Below are 24,435 nucleotides of genomic sequence, written 5' to 3'. Positions count from 1 at the left end.
CACAGATGTTTAATTGCTCAGATGTGTTTAAATGCCTCCTTAATGCAGATATAAGAGAGCTCTCAGCACCCAGTCTTTCCTCCAGTCTTTCCATCGACGTTTCCATCAACATGAGGACCAAAGTTGTGCCAATCAAAGTCAAAGAAGCCATTATGAGACTGAGAAACAAGAATAAAACTGTTAGAGACATCAGCCAAACCTTAGACTTACCAAATCAACTGTTTGGAACATCATTAAATAGAAAGAGAGCACTGGTGAGCTTACTAATCGCAAAGGGACTGGCAGGCCAAGGAAGACCTCCACAGCTGATGACAGAAGAATTCTCTCTATAAAAAAGAAATATCCCCAAACACCTGTCTGACAGATCAGAAACACTCTTCGGGAGTCAGGTGTGGATTTGTCAATGACCACTGTCATGAACAGAAATACAGAGGCTACACTGCAAGATGCAAACCACTGGTTAGCCGCAAAAATAGGATGGCCAGGTTACAGTTTGCCAAGAAAACATAGACATAGAAACATAGAAATTAGATGCAGGAGTAGGCCATTCGGCCCTTCGAGCCTGCACCGCCATTCAATATGATCATGGCTGATCATCCAACTCAGTATCCCGTACCTGCCTTCTCTCCATACCCTCTGATCCCCTTAGCCACAAGGGCCACATCTAACTCCCTCTTAAATATAGCCAATGAACTGCTGGAAGAAATACTTAAAAGAGCAACCACAGTTCTGGAAAAAGGTCTTGCGGACAGATGAGATGAAGATTAACTGAAATCAGAGTGATGGCAAGAGCAAAGGATGGCGGAGAGAAGGAACTGCCCAAGATCCAAAACATACCACCTCTGGTAAAGCAACAAAGGAGTTTTTCAAAGCTAAAACATGGTAATTTCTTGAGTGGCCAAGTCAATTCACCGATCTGAACCCAATTCAGCATGCCTTTTTTTGCTGAATAGATAACTGAAGGGGACTAGCCCCCAAAGGACATTCTTGCCATAGAGGGAGTACAGAGAAGGTTCACCAGACTGATTCCTGGGATGTCAGGATTATCATATGAAGAAAGACTGGATAGACTCGGCTTGTACTCGCTAGAATTTAGAAGATTGAGCGGGGAATCTTATAGAAACTTACAAAATTCTTAAGGGGTTGGATAGGCTAGATGCAGGAAGATTGTTCCCGATGTTGGGGAAGTCCAGAACAAGGGGTCACAGTTTAAGGATAAAGGGGAAATCTTTTAGGACTGAGATGAGAAAAACATTTTTTACACAGAGAGTGGTGAATCTGTGGCATTCTCTGCCACAGAATGTAGTTGAGGCCAGTTCATTGGCTATATTTAAGAGGGCGTTAGATGTGGCCCTTGTGGCTAAAGGGATCAGGGGGTATGGAGAGAAAGCAGGTACAGGATACTGAGTTGGATGATCAGCCATGATCATATTGAATGGCGGTGCAGGCTCGAAGAGCCGAATGGCCTACTCCTGCACCTATTTTCTATGTTTCTAAAACAAGCATAAGCTAGAGATGGCTGCAATACAGACCTGGCAGAGCATCACCAGAGAAGACACCCAGCAACTGGAGATGTCCATGAATCGCAGACTTCAAGCAGTCATTGCATGCAAAGGATATGCAACAAAATACTAAAGATGACTACTTTCATTCGCATGACATTAGCCTAAATTTTGAGACTTAGATGTTGCATGTATTTTGCTGGATAACCGTGGGGAAGCTATGAGCAATCAAAATACGTAGACGAGGAAGGTCTACATGTCTACCCAAAAATTATCCAAATAGGAAATTGTTATCATGTTCTTTATAAAAATAATAATTTGCTGAATAATTGATCCACTGCTCGGCTCTCTGGCAACCGCATAATATATTGAAGGGAAGATAATAGGATCAGTAGAAATGATGGGAGTGCTGTCAAATTTTCTCCAATGTTTGGTCTATTACGTATTTGATCTTCCCCTCTATTTTATAACAAGACTTTAACGTATTTACTGTTATAGATCCGACATGACTGCTTGGAAAATGTGTTCTTTGGTAAAAAAAAGGCATGAAGGGAGAAAGCCAGATGGAAATATATCATTTTTTATGATAATTATAGAATGTGATTGATATTTATTATTTTGGCATTGGCATTTAACATTGATTTGTCCCCTCATGAAATGTCTAATTTTAGTTGACATTTATTTATTTCTTTAAAATTTCTCGTGATTCTGGCTGTGACGCAATTTGACATGCACTCTTGTCCTTGGCTATATTTATTCCTGGTACAATTGTAAGCCGACCCATATTAATGTTGTCCTTAGTTTGTATGAATGTCAACTGTATTGATTATTTCATTGGAAATAAGACTGGCTATAGAATACCAAATAATAACTTACAGAATAAAATAACAATTAAAAATGACTCGATTGTAAAATTAATATTTTGAATTTACAGTGACTATAACATTAAAGCATGAATGTACCTGCTTACGTCCTTTTCAGAAATTTCCAGCGTAGTTTTCCATTGTAGCCGAGCATATTCTGTTGACACGTGTAGACACTTGTAATGTAGGAAATACAGTAGCTAATTCGACGCCACAGTATCCCTTAAATGCCAGTGAGACTGGTTTTTAAATAAATACTTGCCATGACATTGAAAATAGCTAATGTACTTCTACAAATTGTGCTAGGAATCTTTTATTTTTCTCAATATAATATTTCAATACATACTATGTTCTTGACTCTGGAGAATGAGAAAAATAGCCACAAATGTTCAACTTAGGGGGAAGACTACTTTCTGTCTGAATGATGGGGTATTGGCTATAAGGAGAAGTATTTGGATAATTTTCTCTGGAACATCGGATGCTTAGTCAAGTCAAGTCAAGTTTATTTGTCACATACACATACGAGATGTGCAGTGAAATGAAAGTGGCAATGCTCGCGGAACAACAAAACAACCAAACAAATTATAAACACAACCATAACACACATATTATTTTACATAATAAATAATAGAAGGAAAAACGTTCTGTAGAGTTAGTCCCTGGTGAGAAAGGCGTTTACAGTCCAAATTGCCTCTGGGAAGAAACTCCTTCTCAACCTCTCCGTTCTCACTGCATGGCAACGGAGACGTTTGCCTGACCGTAGCGGCTGGAACAGTCCGTTGCAGGGGTGGAAGAGGTCTCTCATGATTTTGTTTGCTCTGGAGTTGCACCTCCTGTTGTATAGTTCCTGCAGGGGGGTGAGTGAAGTTCCCATAGTGGAACGCACTACTCTCTGCAGAGCCTTCTTGTCCTTGGCAGAGCAATTCCTGAACCAGATGGTAATGTTCCCGGACAAGATGCTTTCCACCGCCGCTGCGTAGAAGCACTGTAGGATCCTCGGAGACACTCTGAATTTCCTCAATTGCCTGAGGTGGTAAAGGCGCTGCCTTGCCTTACTCACCAGTGCTGAGGCGTGTGATGGCCATGTCATATCCTCAGAGATGTGGACTCCCAGATATTTAAAACAGTTCACCCTATCCACAGGATCCCCATTTATACTCAATGGAGTGTACGTCCTCGGATGATGTGCCCTCCTAAAGTCCATGATCAGCTCCTTCGTTTTTTTGATGTTCAAGAGGATGCTGTTCTCCTGGCACCAGAGTGCTAGATCAGCCACCTCCTCCCGGTAGGGGAGACCTGATATAAGTTCATCGAACTATTTTCTTCCATAGAAGCTGACGCACCCACTGAGCAGTTTTTGCTCATGATTCCAGCATTTACTGTCTCTTATGTCTCCATTTATTTGAATGGAACTTCCAATGAGTCTAATATGTAATTAAAAAATAGTCAAAGGCCTAATTTTAAACTTTCTGATGACAAAAAAGTTTCTGACAATTCCTTAAATGCCAATCTATAAAATCAAGAGAGGAATAGATCGGGTAGATGCACTGAATCCCTTGCCCAAAGTAGGGGAATCGAGGACCAGAGGACATAGGTTCAAAGTGAAGGGGAAAAGATTTAATAGGAATCTGAGGGGTAACTTTTTCACACAAAGGGTGGTGGGTGTATGGAACAAGCTGCCAGAGGAGGTAGTTGAGGCTGGGACTATCCCAACGCTTAAGAAACAGTTGGAGAGGTACATGGATAGGACAGGTTTGGAGGGATATGGACCAAGCGCAGGCAGGTGGGACTAGTGTAGCTGGGACATGTTGGCCGGTGTGGGTAAATTGGGCCAAAGGGCCTGATTCCACACTGTATGACTCTATGACAAAACTTTGGCCATTTTCTTATCACAGCTCTTCAGCAGATGATCATAATTGTAATTTATTAACCAAGTATGTTTTGCAACATACGAGGAATTTGGTTTGCCATACAGTCATGCCAAAAAAGCAACAAGACACACAATAAAAATTGGACATATACATCCACCACATGGCTCCTCCCCATTTCCCCACTGTGATGGAAAGCAATAAAGTCTTATCTTTCCTCCTTTTCTCCAGCGGTCTAGGCAGTCGAACCATCCGCAGTCGGGGTGATTGAAGCTCCCGCAAACAGTGATCAAAGCCGTCACGTCGGGGCGTATTAGGCTCCCACAGCTTGGAGCTCCCGAAGTCAGTCCCTAACCAGGGACCACGAGCTGCACGTTGTTGTAGTCCGCATACTCCCGCGGCTGGAGCTCCGAGGCTGATCCCTGGCAAAGGGATCGCAAGCTCCACAATTTTAAATCCACAGGCTTCCACGGCTGGAGCTCCCGAGGTCCCAGCAAGAGGCCGCCAGCTCCACGATGTTAGGCCGCAGTGCAGACTGAGATACGACACAGAAAAAGTCACATCTCCGTTGAAGAAAGAGATTAAAAAAAGTTTCCCCCACCCCTCCCACATAACACAAAACTAAAGGGAAACTAAAACATACATTTTACAGAAGGAAAAAGATGAGACAGATCATTGGCAAGTAAGCCATCGCACGGCACCCCCGATTGCCTTTTTGAAAATAGTTACAATTATTAAACACTTGCAAACATACAGAATGAAATGCACATCTTGCCAGACTGTTATTTAGCCAAGTAATGGATATGATTCTTCCTGAGATTATTGATTGTTTCTTTACTTTATGTCGTGTAACAGCTCTGTGCCACATTCGGAGGCATATTAGATGTCTACTTTTTCCAGAATTAGCTGAATTTTATCTCCTTATTCCACAGAGACTGTAAGGAAAAGATTCCAAGCAAATGGCATTTTGATTGGAGAGAGCAGAGCTTTTAAACCTCACTTAACCTTTATGAAATTATCAAGGGCACCAAAGCTACATCACCAGGTCAGATTGCATTTCCAATGAATCATAAGCAAAGTATATAAGTAAGCCAATATCAGAAACAATCATTTGAAGTTACTGTGATGTAAATGTTGATGCTGCTGTGCAGAAATTCCAAGAGTGCTGCATGTACGAGGTGCATTGGTTCGTAATAAGTTTGTCTTTATCACAAGATTTGTCCTTTTACTACAGTGTTGTATGAACATGAGAGGTAAGAAGAAACAGGTGAAACAGCGGTCTTGCTGATGTGAAGTAATATGTTGCTGCTTATTCAAAAAATGAACAGTGTTGCAATGATTTCCTTTTTGTTTATTATCTTAGTGAAGGTCGGTTTTATGTTGGGATAATTTCCTTTTTGTTTATTTATTATCATAATGATCGTCGGTTTTATGTATCATGCATTTTTTTTAAAATGACCATTAACATCAGGCATATCCTGTCTAGTTTAATACCTTGACTTTTTGAGCTTGCTATGAGAAGACAGCCTATGAAACAAAAATTTGTGCTAAAACAATCAAATTGGGTTCTGGATGTCTGCAAATGATTTATGCAAGACCTGCATAGCATAAAGATTTGAGATTTGCGTCATCATGGAACTGGAAGTAAATCTAACCCACAGCAGCATTAAATCATAATGTTTTAGTCTTAATTCTTCTATATTAAGGTGTTGAGTTTGAACTAATGCTCTAATATGAAATCCTTAAGATCTTGTATGTTAAAGTTTGGCAAAGTACGATAGTATTAACCAAACAATAAAGATGTTATTCTGATACTAACATTGCAAAAGGTGAGGACAACAGAACTCCTCATGTTCTGTGAAAAGCCTGTCTCTATGAAGAAAATATTTTTGCGGGAATCTGAGTATTACCGTTCTTAAGTAGACAGAGGGTAAACATACGCATGGTCAGTGTACAATTATATGTGAACTATAATGTAAAAAAGCTGATAAAGCCTATATTTGACAATGCACACCAATGCTATCATATTTTTTTGTACTGAACTGTGACTTCCTTGATACTCATATGAATAGTTTACGGCCACTGTCCATTTTGGGGCAGTTTTAACTGGTGCGTCTTGCTCAACGTTTTTCTCATAAATATTATAAATCTCATAAATGCAAAAAAATGGGTCCTTTACAAATAGTTCAAACATTTTCATTAAAAATATGAAAGATTTTGCTGTATTTTTTTTATTTTCTTCAGTTTTCCATTACATTTCTCCTTAGGGTGGCGCCATTGAGTGTGGCAGCCTCGCCAGCAGCTGTGTGTCCTTTCACCCTTTTTGTTATTTTTAGTGTGTCTAAAATTATGTTTTAATGGTTTAGTCTTTTTTATGTGGGGGTGGGGGAGGGATAAGGAGGACACCGTTTCCCAGTCACTTACCTGGACGGAGATGCGTCTTTTTTCCGAGTCGCATCTTCGCCCCCCCGCCTCGCGGCCTACCAACTGGATTGGCGCAGCCTTTCCTGCCGGAGACCGGCCAGAGCTACAGCAGCGGCGCAGCACTGAATTACCATCGCGGAGCGGGACTATGCCTTACCGGGGATCGCCATGTTGGAGCTCCGGAGTGTTGGGTCTGCTGATTAACACCGTGGAGCTGTGGTCTGCAGAGCTTCTAGCCGCGGGGGGCGCTGACTTTAACATCGCGGAGGTATGGGACCCCTTGCTGGGGGTCACCAGTGTTGGATCTCCATCCAGCTCGGCCTGTGGACTTCGGAAGCCGCGGTCTTCGGTAGGAAGTGGCCGATTCGGAAACTCCAAGCCGCAAGTGTGTTCCAATCCGTTCCGACGTCGGAGTTCCAATCATCCCGGCGAGAGGGCCAGAACATCAGGCCGTCCATAGTGGCGACTGCGGAGGGTTCAAAAGCCCTGACCACGGGTGAACAAAGAGGACGATGACTGAACCTTATTGCCTTCCCTCACAGTGGGGAAACGTTGATTCCGCTGTGGGGGATGTTCATATTAAACTCTATTGTGTATTGTGTTCTTTTTTATTTGTATCTCTGTATGGTAACTCAAATCTCAATGTACCAATTGGTGCATGTCACAATAAATGGAACTTGAACTTGTTAAAAAAAATCTAACTATTTATGATATGGTTACATTAGCAATCTTTCGATTTATCTCTGCTTTTTGTTTTGAAAATGGCACCTAATGGATTGGGAGCACACATTAGCCAGGTATCCTGATATAATGCATAGGAAGGAACTGCAGATGTTGGTTTTAACTGAAGTTAGACACAGAATGCTGGAGTAACCCTCCAAAGTTATTGGAATATTTGGTGGAGATTACCACAGCAGAACTGCCAGGCAGCTTAAGTCCCATTCAATAATTTTAATGAAATCAATGGCATTGATATACAGAAGATAGACATAAAATGCTGGAGTAACTCAGCGAAACAGGCAGCATCTCTGGATAAAAGGAATGGGTGACGTTTTGGGTCAAGACCCTTCGCCAGACTAGTCTGAAACGTCCTGTTCCTTCTCTCCAGATATGCTGCCTGTTTCGCTGAGTTACTCCAGCATTTTGTATCTATCTTCTATATATCATTGCCATTGATTTCACTAAAATTATTGAATGGGACTTCAGCTGCCTGGCAGTTCTTCCGTGGTAATCTACACCAAACATTCCAATAACTTTGGAGGATGTGTTTGGCAGGCAACCCTGTCTTCACCCTCCCACCTTTTAAACCAGGTCTGAGTAATGGGAAAACTTGCTCCATAACCCCAATCTTTTTAATATATAGTCAGGCTTGTCCAGAAGCTTCTGGAGGTTAGCACACCTCATTTCATCAATTGTTCTGGCCTCTATTTCACTCAAGTCCCACCCCACATGATTTACTTCAAAGTGGCCTAAAAATCAGCCCAATTGGAAAAACAAAGAAAATAAGATTTGCCACACTCACCATGCCAAAATTTGATAAAATAAAGTCAATCTCTGTAGTCAACCATCTATAATCTATTTACACGAAGAATGTAGAAAACAGGAGCTTTTGAGGCAGTTGAGGCAGGTACTATAACACCATTTATAACACACATGGACAGGTGCACGGTTAGGAAAGATTTAGAACGTTTCATCTCTTCAGTGGAGCTGCTAATTTTAGATCAGACTGCTCTGAAGTGTTCATTCATCCTTAACTAATTAAGTTTTCTGGTTTGTTTGGATTTACAGAATGTCATTGAGGTGACTGGTCAAATGGAAAGTGGCATGGTAGAAACATTGTATGCTGGATGATGTGACTGTACATAAAATATCTACATCACTATACTAACTAATACAAATTCCAGAATATTTGGTTGATATTCAGTTCCTTAACAACATTACCTTAGCTGTGTCAGGTCTTATTACCACAGCAAAGAAAGGAATATATGCATTTATTTCATCAGTATAAAATCATTGAATCAAATTTAACAAGGCAGGATATTGAAGCTAGGACCCAGTTAAATTGCACCACGTCATAAAGTACAACCCATTAAATATTTTAAGAAATAATATAAATGGGGACCTGAAATGTACTCGAGCAGAGGCAGCATCAAAGAAATGCATGTTTTCTCTATTGTTTACATGGTGAATATTAGGCCTGCAAATGCATTTTTTGGTTGATTGTCGAAGTATAGGTTTGTTCTTTCAGCATTCAACGACTCTTACAAAAATATTTTTATGGACGTAAACTGATCTATCCAGGTAAATGATACTATAATTACAGTACTGTTAATAAGGGAAGAGGTGAATAATGTGAAGGCTGACTTTAAGTCAGGAAGTAGAGTCAGAAGTACCATGGATCTGTGGTATTTTACATCCAGAAGCATCATTATTCTGGTAATTAAAATTGCATTTAATTTTACAAACAGTTCTTACCATATTAATGCACTTAGACTCTTGAAGTGTGTTGGGATATTTTTTGTTAAATATTATTTAATTTTATTGTGAAGATCAGTGCTTTCTATAATTGGAACAATATTTACCCTTTTATCTGATAGAATTGGCTGCAGCTACCAGATTATTTTCATTTTACCTTCACAGTTCGCAGCTAAATTACAAAACTTGGTAGTAAGCAAAGTTAAAGATTTTGTATACAAACTACCATCCACTTTGTAATACTGGTAATTCACAATGCAAGTACTCTGATACCAGCTTAAGTTTTAATTTAGTGCATTTTCATGTGAGCAAAAGGTTAAAATTGTACCTGTAACATGAAAAGCTGAGGATTATCTTGAATTGTATAAGGATTGTATTTAATAATTGGATGTGACTGAAGAGTTTGGAAACAAATTACAACAGTTGCAGCTCAACAGCTAGAATTTAATCATTATTGATTCTGTGTATAAACTATTCTGCCCTATATAATTACTGTATCTTAAATAACCGTAAATAATCATTTTGTGCGAAACCTTGATTATATTGCTGTCCATTGTGACGGTAATACAACCTCTGAGTCAGAAGGTTGATTCTAATCTAAAGTCACTTTTGAGATTTGAGAGCAATAAATTAAATGTGCACAACTGAGGGAGTTGCTCTGTTTTGGAAGAATATTACATTATGTTCCTTTTAAGTGTTTGTAAAATATTCATGGCACTATTTTAAAGAACAGCAGAGAATTTTCTCTGGTATCCCAGCCAATCCTCTATTTATCAGCAAATAAAAACAAACTTACTGGTTATCTATTTGACTGATCGTTTGGGTACTTTTGTGTGCAATTTTAATAGCCATATTTTGGACATCGCAACTGACAGTTTTTGGAAGTAATTCATTGGACTGAAATGCACTTACACTGGCAGTGGTTGTTTTGGAGAACTGCCAGTGACATTCTCTTCCCAGAATCGTGGTCAGAAAGCACAGAAACCGGCCTATCGGCCCAATGACTATGCACTGACTGTCAACTATCCACTTACACTAATCAGCCATTAATAATAGTTGTCATTACTCTTCCCACATTGCCATCAATTCAACTATGCACGAGGGGCAATACGAGCAGTCAATTAACCTACCAACTTAGAATGGTGAGAGTTAACTGCACAAGGCCACAGAAAAATTCCACACAAACAGTATTAGGTCTCTACTGGTGTGGGAGTGGGGAGGGGAGGGAGGGGGGAGGGAGGGAGGGGAGCACACCGCTCCTAACTGCATCATCATGCCACCCATGCCTGTATGAAAAGCCTAGATCAGAGACCAGCTGGGAGTCGGATGCAAGTGAATTAGATCTACCCTTCTGCTGCTGGACATGCCACTTATGCAGCAGTGCCAAACACATTTGCATTCAGCCCTTTATAATTCGGTAGCTTGCCTTATTCATCCTTCAACAATAATTAAAAACATGTGGTTGGTTTGTTTTTTTCTTTATTTTCTTTTAATTTTAACTAATTTATAGTGGGTTATGGTATTTTAGATAAATATATTGAATTTTTCATATTATTTACATCTTTGAACTGTTTTAAAAATTATCGTATTATCTGAGTTTTATAAATAGTCCTAATGCTTATATCAGCAGTCGTTGGATGTAGCAGGGTGCCTTGTGTGGGGGGGGAAGCAAAGTGCTGGAGTAACTCATCGGTCAGGTGGCATGAAGTCTAAAGAAGGGATTCTTGACTTGGCATTACCCATCTATGTCTTCCAGATATGCTGCCTGACCCGCTGAGTTACTCCAGAACTTTGGTTTTTATTTGTAAACCACCAACTGCAGTTCCTTGTGTCTGAATTGTCTGAGGTTTAGTTGCTGCTTGCGACCTGTAACTTTGCAGCCTGGCTGTGGCAGCCAGGACTCCAGACCCATTGGTATTACAGAGCTGTAAAAGGAAATGTGCGCATAGGAAAAATACACAAACAGCAATGACCCTTAGGTCATCACTGTGAGCACAGAATTGGAAAGCAGGCAAGTCATCCTCATCCTCAAAGATATGCAGCCTTTCCCCGATCAACAAAAGAGATAGGTTCCTGTAATTTATTTCACGATGAAATACACCATGGACATTTTTGGACAGTGCATTCTCAGTGGACACAGTGCCCTGTTCCTTATAGCAAAAGATAGCTTTGTAAATTAAAGATATGTATCCCAAAGAGTCAATATCAAAATTCATAAATCAAGAAATTGTAAATCGTGGAATTACTGTATTTAGATGCATGTCTTTCTCTGTACGGTTTTAGTTGATTAAAGTAAGAAGAAATATATAACATCCAATTTGCCTACCCATCAGTAAGAGTGCTAATATTGCTACCTGGAACACTGGCATATTTTGAACATTGTGTTTGCAACGATTGTGTTATGAACATCACTGTGATAAAATGTACAGTGAACAAAGAACAGTTTGTCAAACATTCTACCATAAGTACCTCCTGTACATCAGCGAGACCAAACGTTGGTGATCATTTCACCAAACGTTGGTGATCATTTCACCGAACACTTGCACTCGGTCTGCCAAAGCCCACTTGATCCTCACGGTTGCATATTTTAATTCCCCTACTGACCTTTCTAACCTGGATCTCCTCCATTGCCAGAGTGAGGCAACACACAAACTGGAGGAACAGCACTTCATATTCTCCTTGGGTTGCTTACAAACCAATGGTATGTGAACAATGAATTCACCAATTTTAGGTAATATCCAACACCCACCCACCCCCCTCCCCTTTCTCCCCACACCCTCCCCAGTTCCCCAGGTGGACTAGCACCTACTTTTCCCCTCTCCACCCGTCTCTCATACCTGCTTTTATCTCTGTGCAATCATCTGCCTATCAAACCCTCCTCCCTCACCTGTGACCTCCTATTACCTGCCATGCTTTGTCCCACATCTCCTCTCTGCAAGCTTTCTCCCCCTTCCCCCCCCCCCCCCCCCCCCCCCCGCCAACAATCAGTCTGAACAAGGATCCCAACACAAAACTTCACGTCCTTATTCTCCAGAGATGCTATCTGGCCCATTGAGTTACTGCAGCTTTCATTGTCCTTTTCTACCATAATGTATGCATTAGCATTGAATTGTAGCTTAAAATTGATCACTAGTTCACATTGAACTAGTTGTCAGGTTTCCGTACAGTAACACACTCCTGCGCAAAATATGATTGAAATACAGTGGTGAGATCAGTTGTGTGTCAAGGGTACCAGAATTAATTATCTTTGCATTATTGAAGTGAGAGTGGAATTCTGTTGCCTGTGGATTTTATATGTATCTATATGAAGATCTGATTCTCATGAAAATAAATTTGTTGGCTTAAAATTGCTTTGGGCTATTGTCGATGCTCTCACAAATCCCAGGGTATTTAACAAACTAAGACGGTGGACCTGCATTGTCACAATAATACCAGTTGTCCAGCTCAAGAAGCTGAAGGCAGAGAGTCATCCCACCCCTTTGGAGTGGGACCCATAGCCCGGAAAGAAGAACTTCAGGAAAACACCTCTAAGTTGATCCTGGAGTTAAGGAATAAATATCCTAGATTTTATTAATTTGTTCTCAGAACCAGCAGGTTCTATCAGCAAGCCACATTTGTTGGGTCCATTAGTGATAACCTGAATGGAATTAATTGAAATTCCTCTTTGCCTTTTCACATCTGGGATTTAACCGGAATATACAATGAACCATTCGCCCTCTCCTCACCACCCTGGCAACCAATACTCCACCCCTCGAATGCAATATACAAGGCTGTTAAGGATCGAAATCTGATGTATTTGAATTAATTTATTTAATATTGATGTTGATCAATATTAATATTTAATATTGATCTAATATTAATATGTTCACAATTCAGAGTTATACAGTAAATGATGCCACCTTTAAATCAAATGTGTCTGTTCTGGCTTTGTGGAAGAGCAGTCTACATAATCTCCTTTACCCTCTCCCCAATAACCATGCAAATGTTTTATTTTTATTCCGTTTTCTTAAAATTCCTGTAGATTTGTCTTCTGCACCCTTTCAATTTGGACATCCACATTATAACATTAAAAACAAATATTCAGTTCCTGGAATATATTGAAAACATTGTTAAACATTGAACAGTTCTCGACCTGTCAACCAGATTCTAACATTGCTCCCAGAAACAGATAACTTAGCTTGACATGTCTGGCAGCGTAATGAATACATCAACGTTGAATTGTAAAATGACAAGAAGCAGCATGTGACATTTTTGTTAGCGTGACCGTGTTAGTTGAAAACAAATCCTCACATTCTATTGAGTTTGACATGGTGTTCCAATGAATAGTGTCGAGAAATCCTTATTGTCTCTCTCAGTTATGGAGAAAAATTGTGTGGTCATAAGATGCACCGGTATATAATATGCTTTCCTTAGTGGGAAGCTCAGGGGATGAGAAATGCAATAAAAAGAATGGGGAGAATATGGAATGTGTTTCCATGAGGGTAGTTGAGATGAATAGTACAGATACATTTAAGGAAAGGCTGGGCAAAACAAATGAAAGAAGAATCATACGGTAAGGAAACAGGCCCTTCGGCCCAACTCATCCATGCTGACCTAGATGCCTATCTAAAACTTTCCTATCTATATACTGTCCAAATGCCTTTTAAATATTGTTACTGTATGTGCCTCAGTCACTTTGGCAACTTATTTCACATACACACCATCCTTGGTGCATGCGTACTAACACGAGGGTGTTACGCTGTTAGAATTAAATGAGGAAAAGCTGATGGCGAGAGAAGTATAAACATCAACATAGATTAGTTGGGCTAAATGGCATATTTCAATGGTGAATATCATATGTAATACTTTCATCTATGTTAAACGCTTCTTCTAAGGCAATTGCTCAGGATCGAGGATGACTTGCTTTTACTTGTGCATTCTGAGATGCCTCGTAAGGCCAATGTGGGAAGGGCAATCTTTTTGGCAGATGTGCAAGAGGTACCCGATGGAATGGGGGTATTGATAGTTTATGAGACGGTGCACTCCTTCTGTTGTAAACACATGGATTTTAATTTCTCAGTACCATTACAAAGGGTCCTTCACTTTGAACACATAAAGGAGTAGGTGAAGATGCTGCATTTCTTCATGGAAACTTTCAACACAACCTTAAATTTTTTTCCTTTGTCCACCCAGTAATTTCCTTCCAAGGCAGAGCTCTTAATAGAGTATCTGTTGCAGGAGTCTGGTGTTGGAAATGGGTGCAATAAGGCTTGCATAACAGTGTTGGTGCCGGTAACATTGGTTTGGGGGAGAATGCTGATCTTGGTTCACTTCTCTTTCCAGAAGATTTTGAGGAGCCAGCAAGGACGGTATTTTTTCAATAAATTGACTGTCTGCCTCTATGACGTGATAAGGTCATATGGAATAGGATTAGAATTAGGCCATTTGCCCCATCAAGCCCACTCCGCAATTCAATCTTGGCTGATCTATCTATCTCTCTTAACCCCATTCTCCTGCCTTCACCCCATAACCTCTGAAACCTGCACTAATCAAGAATCGTAGGGTCATACAACATGGAAAAAGTTTGGCCCACTTGCCCAGTCCAACCAACATGCCCCATCTACACTAGATACAGCTGCCTATGCTTAGCCCATAACTCTGGTCAATTCTGAGGCAAGAGATGTTTTGCGCCATAACCAACCTCTTAAGGCACTTGATTAAGGTGGGTGTAAATGCGAGCAGATGGTGGTCATTGCGACAAGTCACCATTCTCTTCTTGTGCACCCATAGAATTCCAAATTATTTTTATTTTGATAATCAGAAGAGGTATGTTGCAGACTTTGAAAAAAAAATATTTTTAGATGCACCATTTGATCCCTTTATCTTTCACATTGACTCCACATGCAATGTCAAATTAAAATTTTTTCATCCTGTGTGTTATTTAAATATAATTTATTTGTCCTGCTTTATACTTCCCTATTTGGACTCAGAGATAGAGTTTTATACAATCTGATTAGTTGAAGACGTATTGCTCTCCTTGTCAACAAACGTACATTGTGTACAGTGCCTCCATAATGTTTGGGACAAAGACCCATCATTTTATTTGCCTCTGTATTCCACAATTTGAGATCTGGAATAGAAATAGTCACATGTGGTTCAAGTGCACATTAAGGCCATTTTTATACATTTTGGTTTCACCATTTAGAAATTACAGCAGTGTTTATACATGGTCCCCCCATTTCAGGGCACTATAATGTTTGGGACACAGCGATGTCATGTAAATGAAAGTAGTCATGTTTAGTATTTTGTTGCATATCCTTTGCATGCAATGACTGCTTGAAGTCTGCGATTCATGGACATCACCAGTTGCTGGGTGTCTTCTCTGGTGATGCTCTGCCAGGCCTGTATTGCAGCCATCTTTAGCTTATGCTTGTTTTGGGGGATAGTCCCCTTCAATTTTCTCTTCAGCATAGAAAAGGCATGCTCAATTGGGTTCAGATCGGGTGATGGACACACAAGCATGGACCATTTTTAGCTATGAAAAACTCCTTTGTTGCGTTAGCAGTAAGTGTAGCATCATTGTCTTGCTGTAGAATGAACCGCCGGCCAACGAGTTTTGAGGCATTTGTTTGAACTTGAGCAGATAGGATGTGTCTATACACTTCAGAATTCATTATGCTACTACCATCAACAGTTGTATCACCAATGAAGATAAGTGAGCCAGTACCTTCAGCAGCCATACATGCCCAGGCCATAATACCTCACCATTGTATTTCACAGATGATGTGGTATGCAGTGGATCTTGGGCATTTCCTTCTCTCCTCCACACTTTGCTCTCGCCATCACTCTGATATAAATGACTCTATACCTACACTCTACACCTGCATCCCCCACCAGGAGGGTCATAAAGCCCTCTGTTTCTTCCTCAACCGCAGAACCAACCAATCCCCGTCTACTAATGCTCTCCGCCTAATGCTCTCCGCCTGGTCCTTACCGTCAACAACTTTTCCTTTGACTCCTCCCATTTCCTCCAAATCCAAAGCTATGGGCACATGCATGGGCCCCAGCTATGCCTGCCTCTTTGTAGGGTACGTCGAACAATCCTTGTTCGAGGCCTATGGTCTCCGCCACTTTTTCCTTTTTCCCCCCCCCCCCCCCCCCCCCCCCCCCCCCCCCCCGACATCAGTCTGAAGAAGGGTCTCGACCCGAAACGTCGTCTATTCCTTTGCTCCATAGATGCTGCCTCACCCGCTGAGTTTCTCCAGCATTTTTGTCTACCTCTGATATGTTAATCTTCGTCTCATCTGTCCACAGGACCTTTTTCCCGAACTGTGAATGCTCTTTTAAGTACTTCTTGGCAAACTAACCCAACTATCCTATTTTTGCAGCTAACTGCAAGTGGTTTGCATCTTGCGGTGTAGCCTCTGTATTTCTGTTCATGAAGTCTTCTGCGGACAGTGGTCATTAACAAATCCACACCTGACTCCTAAAGAGTATTTCTGATCTGTCGGACAGGTGTTTGGGGATTTTTCTTTATTAGAGAGAATTCTTCAGTCATCAGCTTCCTTGGCCTGCCAGTCCCTTTGCGATTGGTAAGCTTTCTTTCTTCTTAATGATGTTCCCAACGGTTGATTTTGGTAAGCCTAAGGTTCGGCTGATGTCTCTAACAGTTCTATTCTTGTTTCTCAGTCTCACAATGACTTCTTTCATTTTCATTGGGCCAACTTTAGTCCTCATGTTGATAAACAGCAATAAAAGTTTCCAAAGGTGATGGAAAGACTGGAGGAAAGACTAGGTGCTGAGACTAGCTATCTTGTACTTACATTAAGGAGGCATTTAAATACACCTGAGCACACCCGGGGGGGGGGCTATGTATAAACACTGCTGTCATTTCTACATGGTGAAACCAAAATGTGTAAAAATACCCTTTAATAAAATCTGACAATGTGCACTTTAATCACATGCATTTTTTTTTCTATTACAAATCTCAAATTGTGGAGTACAGAGGCAAATGAATAAATGATGGGTCTTTGTCCCAAACATTGTGGAGGGCACTGTATATTTGATCTTGAATCACTGTAAATTAAAAACTACTTAAACAAAAATACTCCTGGTTTTCATTCAAAGTTATGTTGACAGAGTTTTTATTAATTTTCGGGACACAGAACATCAAAATTAATGCTCCCTTACTCAAAATGGTCAGCGACATGTTCCTGAATAATAACCACAGTTTCTTTGTTTATCATCTGCAGGGAATTAAGAAGATTTCTTCAGAACTATATAAAAATCTAAAAAATCATTATTTTGGTGATGAGGTTGTGACTTGCCTACATCTTTGCTCCATGTTAAAGAAAAAGCAACCAAATGGCTACTATCACTGCGAGACCTCACTTGCTGTGGGTAAGTGTGTTTGTATTCAGTTAACTTGGAGCTACAAATGTATTTGCTTTTTACCAGGGGATCTCCTCTGCCTTGTGCCAATGGCCAATCTATCTATATTATTACTAAAACTCTTGTCCTCTTCCGGTTTGCGTTTTTTTTAAATTTGCGCAAAAACGCAAAATCCCTGTATTGCTAGGTTTTTTCGCCACCCTACTCACCGTTCTCCTCTGCTCCAAGCGCACAGAGTTTTGTTCCGATCGGTGGAGTATTACAAAAGGTTTAATAAATTGTGAGATCAACAGATTGGTCTTCTCGCCTGTTAGTCACCATGAAGGTAAAGCCCCTTCCGGCACCCACTGTCAATCACCGGGGCGAGGAGAATAAATCCCTGGAGGCGGGCTGAGTCCACAAACCATGCTGATTGAGTCCGCAAGAGTGGAGTCGGGGAAGCCGCTGTGTGGAGTCGGGGAAGCCGCTGTGTGGAGTCGGGGGAAGCCGCTGTGTGGAGTCGGGGAAGCCGCTGTGTGGAGCTGGGAGGTGCTGTGTGGTGCCAAAGATTTCCAAAGGTGATGGAAAGACAGGAGGAAAGACTAGCTGGGGGCTCTCTTATACCTGCATTAAGGAGCCAATTAAACACACCTGAGCAATTACAAATGCCTGTGAAGCCACGTGTCCCAAACATTATGGTGCCCTGAAATGGGGGGACTATGTATAAACACAGCTGAAATTTCTATATAGTGAAACCAAAATGTATAAAAACATCCTCTAATAAAATATGACAATGTGCATTTTAACCGCGTGATTTTTTTCTATTACAAATCTCAAATTGTGGAGTACAGAGGCAAATAAATAAATGATGGGTCTTTGTCCCAAACATTATGGAGGGCACTGTAGGTTTGTGGCTAATTGGCTAGGTAAAATGTTTAACTTGTCCCTGTAGGCTTGTGCTAGTGCACGAGGATCATTGGTCGCTGCAGACTCAGAGAGCCAAATGGCCTGTTTCCACGCTGTATAAACTATAAAAACTAAAAACACATATGTGCCAGCAAATAATGCTCAGAGTAGGATTAAATATATGAATATCAGAGCAAAAACTGGAGAAGATCCCGTGTCACCTGTCCATGTCCTCCAGACATGCTGCCTGACCCGCTGAGTTAGACCAGCACTTTGTGTCTTTTATTTGAAAAAGTGGAACAGTTTTGGAATTGTCCTCGCGCACTATCTTTTAGAGGAAACATTAAATTAAGCTTATCTTAAAACCAAGCAAAAGATTCCATGCAAAAATGCTGACCCACATTTATCCTTTTACCAATAGCTGAAGCAGGAGAGCTGGTTCTTGATTTGAGTGCTATTTGCAGAGATTTGCTGTACGAAACAAAACGTCCTGGTAGCAAAAACAGGAAGCAGATTACTATCTAAATGGCTTCAAGTTGGGAAAAGGGGAAGTACAACGGGATCTGGGGGTCCTTGTACATCAGTCTATGAAAGTAAGCATGCAGGTACAGCAGGCAGTGAAGAAAGCGAATGGCATGTTGGCGTTTATAACAAGAGGAATCGAATATAGGGGCAAAGAGGTCCTTCTGCAGTTGTACTGAGCCCTAGTGAGACCACACCTGGAGTATTGTGTGCAGTTTTGGTCCCCTAATTTGAGGAAGGACATTCTTGCTATTGAGGGAGTGTAGCGTAGGTTTACAAGGTTAATTCCCGGGATGGCGGGACTGTCATATGCTGAGAGAATGGAACAGCTGGGCTTGTACACTCTGGGGTTTAGAAGGATGAGAGGGGATCTCATTGAAACAAATAAGATTGTTAAGGGCTTGGACACGCTAGAGGCAGGAAACATGTTCCCGATGTTGGGGGAGTCCAGAACCAGGGGCCACAGTTTAAGAATAAAGAATAAGCCATTTAGAACGGAGACGAGGAAACACTTTTTCTCACAGAGAGTGGTGAGTCTGTGGAATTCTCTGCCTCCGAGAAACCCATCAGTCTGAAGAAGGGCCGGCCCGAAACGTTGCCCATTTCCTTCGCTCCATAGATGCTGCCGCATCCGCTGAGTTTCTCCAGCACTTTTGTCTACATTAACATGTTATTTCTGCTTCAAATAAAGTCACAAACTAAACATATTCACCAATCAAGACATTATATACACCGCAATGACATGCAGCAAAATTATAATATAATATCTCAACTCCTTTTACATATTGCAATTGATGCAAACATGCTTTCTGTGAAGGACCAAAAATTACCATAATATGGCCATAGTATGGGTCGTAATTGCTATTGGCACAGAAACACTTTCGCTTCCCACATAATTTATCCACAACAAAATATCCAGGTTGCAAGGAAATTTCTAAAGGCATTTTATGATAATAGCTGTTAAAACCGACTACCTATCTGACATTACATTAACTGACAAGAGATGGCCAAAGGACATAACTGCAGCAAATGTTATTTTGGTAATATGTTTAAAGGTATCAAAACAAATAATAACATTGGGAATTGGGGGTGTGTGAATCAGTGCGGGGTGGATAGATGGCGGGGGGGATGGGGGGGATGGGGGGGGGGGATCAGTACAGGATGAATGGGGGTAGACAAAAATGCTGGAGAAATTCAGCGGGTGAGCAGCATCTATGGAGCTAAGGAAATGTGCAACATTTCGGGTCGAGACCCTTCTTCAAACTGTTCCTCTCATTCATCTTGAATGGGGGGGTCAGCACAAGATGAATGGGGGGGATCAGTACAGGATGAATTGGGGGGGGGGGGGGTCAGGACTGGATCGGAGGGTCTGTGCAGGATGAATGGGTAATCACTACAGGATGAATGAGGGGATCAGTACAGGATGCATGAGGGGATCAGTGCAGGATGAATAGGGAGGGTTAGTACGGGATGCAGATCGGAGGGTCTGTGTGGGATGAATGAGGGGATACAGGATGTATGTGGGGGATCAGTACAGGATGAATGGGGGATCAGTAAAAGATGAATGGGGAGATCACTACAGGATGGATGGATGGATAGGTGCAGGGTAAATGGAGGGTGGGTCAGTATGGGATGAATGGGCGGATCAGTGCAGTATGAATGGGGGGGGGGGGGGGGGAAGTGCAGGATGGATGGGAAGGGGGGTCAGTACAGGATGAATTGGGGGACCAGTGTAGGATGGATGGGGGAGGGAGGGTGGCAGGAGAATCAATGCGAGGTGGGTAGGGTGATGAATAGATTGGGGGGGGGGGGGTTAGAGGAGGTGGGGAGGAAGGAAGGTCAGCGCTCCTGGGACAACATCGCCCCGCTGCCTTGGCCGTCCCTGTCCAACGCCAAAGTGCCGCCGCCTCCCTCCTCCGCCTCCCTCCTCCGCCAGCCGACAGGAAGGTGCGGGGCTGAGCGGTGCAGCTCAAAGATCCTCTAGCTTTAGGATCTGTCATGCAGCTGCTTCAGACGGCGGAAGGAGGCCTCCGCTTCTCCCTCCCTCTCCTCCCGGCCGCGGCATTGTGAAAGCACCGTTGGCGGATTTGCGGTCGCTATCAAAGATCTTATAGAGCTCCGCTATAAGATCTTTGGCCGCTATCGCCCTGATATCCGCCACTGCTTGCAAATCCGCCAATGGAATTTTCACAACCCCTCCCGCACGCCGAGGCCAGGAGGAGGGAGAGAGGGAGGTTCCTTTCGCCGGGCGGGGTGCGGGAGAAGGAGGCGGTGTAGCCGCTATCGCTGCCGCTGTTGCCGCTGTTCGGAGCCGGTCATTCGCTTCGACCCTTCGCCACCACGCACCTAGTGTCTTTGCCCCACAATCAAAGATACAAGACGAATACAGCCGCCGCCCGACACGAAACGTCACGTTCCTTTTTTCTCCAGAGTTGCTGCCTGACCCGCGGAGTTACTCCAGTTTTTTGTGTATCGGTATAAACCAGTATTTGATTGCCAAGACGGGCAAAGTGAGTCGGCATTTTGGTTGCCCGGCTGCACTTTGAGTGGTCAATGGCACCCGGGCAACCTCTAATTTCGAGCCCTACTATGTCTATTGTCTATTGAAAGGTGGTTGTTCTCTTCCAGGTTGAAACTCCAATTTCAACTGAAGTGTGTGTTACTTGAAAGTGTGTGCTTTGTGGCATTCACTGGTTGTTCTAAGATATATTAATTCTGTCCCAAATATATTAATGCTCCTGGGAAAATGCCTGTAATTTAAGCCCAGATTTTTTAAAATTTAATAGCAGGTGCTTTAAAGTACAGTTAAGGTATCTGAATTATGTTTAATTTTCTCATTATCTTGCTGTTAATTCATTATACAAGTGTAAAGAAAGGGTAACAGTTTCCATTGTACATGTATTTATTGTATATCACAATGATTTATTGAAAATATTAGGCATACATTGTACAATTAATAGTATGTATTCATTCTGAAGAATTTGAGCTGAAAGGATAGTATTTGATTCACAAACAACCGTATTCAAGCTCAGCTATCCCATGAACCAAGCAGGAAGTTGCGTTATTTCTGGCAATTAATCCATTTGGCAGTGCACAACTTAGTACCACTGCAGTTGTTTCTTTGTACTACACAGTGGTCCCTTGTGGAAAGATGGGAGAGCAAAGTTTGGCAGGCTGCTGTAATAAATTCATGACTGTAGTGTACCAGAGAGGAAAATGAGCGGACAGGAATAGTTTATCTCTGACTGAAACATTCTTGTTCACCCAACTTATGAACGAATCAATGCCTTACACAAATACCATAAAATCTAAGAAAGATTATTTATGAACAAAATTAGGTGATTCAGAGGCAAGTATGAAAAGGCTTGTGGAGATTATGGAGTCTCTATATCTTAAAGTACATCTGCTGATGGTTGTGCCAAGGATGATGGGGATGAAATCCATGAACCAATTTTGGATGATGTATTGAGTTTAGAGTTTGGGAAGAAGTAACAATGAGGGAGGGTTAAAACATATTAGAGATTAAGACAACATTTTACATTTAACGTATTGGAAAGCTAGAGAGAATAGATGTCAGCTAAAGTTGTTAACTTTGGAGGAGCAAATAGGGCTAGTTACTGGGTAATGAAGTATATTACAAGAGCAATTTGCTTAACGAGAATCAGAAGTTATTGAAATACATGAGGATTTATGCAGCAAAAAGGCTGTGGATGAGAAGGTGGCAGGGATCGCTGAGATGGAAGCAATTGCCCTTTATAGCCAGGCGGTAAACAGTTCATTCAGTCCGAGACAGTGGTTACAGGAGGTCGTACTGCGTCGGTGATACATTGTGAAGCATGTGGATTTTGTGCACTGACTGCACATGTTGGTGAAGCTTCCTGTGTGAAGTTAGAAAATTAACTCCAACATGCATGTCCAATTAGTCTACAAGATGTTTTGTTCATTTTTTAATTTGTCGCATAATTGATCAAACCAAGTATGAATACTTGGAGTGTCTTTTTGTGAGTGAAGAGAAATGTAACTTTATGTTCATTTGTGATTTATGTATTTGCAGCTAACTAGTGCACGCATGTAACCTACCAGTGTGGCCTTTTTTGAAATCTTCAAGTTTGCTTGAGTGGATCATATTTGGTGGCAGATATGCAATGATGCCCTTGGTGCATACTGTGGTTATTGAAGGTATCACTGTCAGACACTGGTATAACAGAAGCACCACAGTATTAAGTATTAAGAGAGCAGGAAAGGCAAAATTAGAGCCGAGTGGTTTTTGAAGTGAACAGAGCCATAATTTCTTGATCATAAACTTTGATAAACTATGTTATAGTAGGTTATTTACAGAAAATGGATCAGAAACTACAATGGTTAAGAACCGTTATGTGACGTTTGGAGCAGGAGATTGGTGCTGGGTCCTCTGTTGTTTGCCAATATGAATGATTTGCCATATTGAATGATATGGATGAGATTGTGGGTGGCATGATTAGCAAATTTACAGATAACACTATGATTGGTAGTGTGGTGGATAGTGAAGAAGGTGTCCAAGGTTATAACATTTAGATCAGCTAGGAAAGTGTGCAAGAGAATGGCAGATGGAATTTAACTTGGGTAAATGCAAACTGATGTAGTTTCCACATTCCATTAACTATAGATTTGTGCAGAGACACCTGTGTGTGGTTAGCCAGTAATAGCAGGGTTGAACTTGCAGTATTTTCTGCTACTAACAACTCTGACTAGAGTAAGCATGAAAAAGGGTCAGTTGTTTGATTTATAAAGGCTGCCATTACCCGTGGAGCCATTCCAGTAATTTAAACAGAGAAGAGAGCAGAAAATTTTAAATGCCGTGGAAGGCAAGTATCGAGTAAAATAATTATTGCAAGCAAGGTAGTATTATATGCCTTTCGTGTTTGCCTTCAGAACATTAAGCAGTATGGTTACACAGAAAAGCTGGAGAAACTCAGCGGGTGCAGCAGCATCTATGGAGCGAAGGAAATAGGCAACGTTTCGGGCCGAAACCCTTCTTCAGACTGATCGGGGGTGGGGGTGGGTCGGGACAAGAAAGGGAAAAGGAGGAGTAGCCAGAAGGCTGGAGGGTGGGAGGAGATAGTAGGGGAGCTGAGGAAGGGGAGGAGACAGCAAGGACTAACAGAATTGGGAGAATTCGATGTTCATGCCCCGGGGGTGTAGACTCCCCAAACGGAATATGAGGTGCTGTTCCTCCAATTTCCGGTGCTGCTCGCTGTGGCCATGGAGGAGACCCAGGACAGAGAGGTCGGAGGCGGAGTGGGAGGGGGAGTTGAAGTGCTGAGCCACCGGGAGGTCAGCTTGGTTATTGCAGGAGATGCAACACTTGTCCCTTTGCCTCCCCCCTCGACTCCGTTCAAGGACCCAAGCAGTCGTTCCAGGTGCGACAGAGGTTTACCTGCATCTCTTCCAACCTCATCTATTGCGTCCGCTGCTCTAGATGCCAGCAGATCTATATCGGTGAGACCAAGCGGAGGTTGGGCGATCGTTTCGCCGAACACCTCCGCT

At 41.8% G+C, this 24,435-nt stretch overlaps 1 protein-coding gene across 1 annotated transcript in view; it reads left to right on the top strand.

The window, feature by feature from the left end:
• Nucleotides 1–24,435, top strand: part of LOC129697658 (uncharacterized) — a 141,216-nt gene that overhangs the window by 51,906 nt on the left and 64,875 nt on the right. The window contains exons 7-8 of the mRNA XM_055636369.1: nucleotides 5,166–5,278; nucleotides 17,364–17,511. Of these exons, the coding sequence (XP_055492344.1) occupies nucleotides 5,166–5,278; nucleotides 17,364–17,511 (261 nt within the window). The remainder of the gene's footprint in view (nucleotides 1–5,165; nucleotides 5,279–17,363; nucleotides 17,512–24,435) is intronic.

Source organism: Leucoraja erinacea, chromosome 5, assembly GCF_028641065.1.
Source record: "Leucoraja erinacea ecotype New England chromosome 5, Leri_hhj_1, whole genome shotgun sequence".
Taxonomy (NCBI): Eukaryota; Metazoa; Chordata; class Chondrichthyes; order Rajiformes; family Rajidae; genus Leucoraja; species Leucoraja erinaceus.
This window is presented reverse-complemented; position numbering and strand designations above follow the sequence as displayed.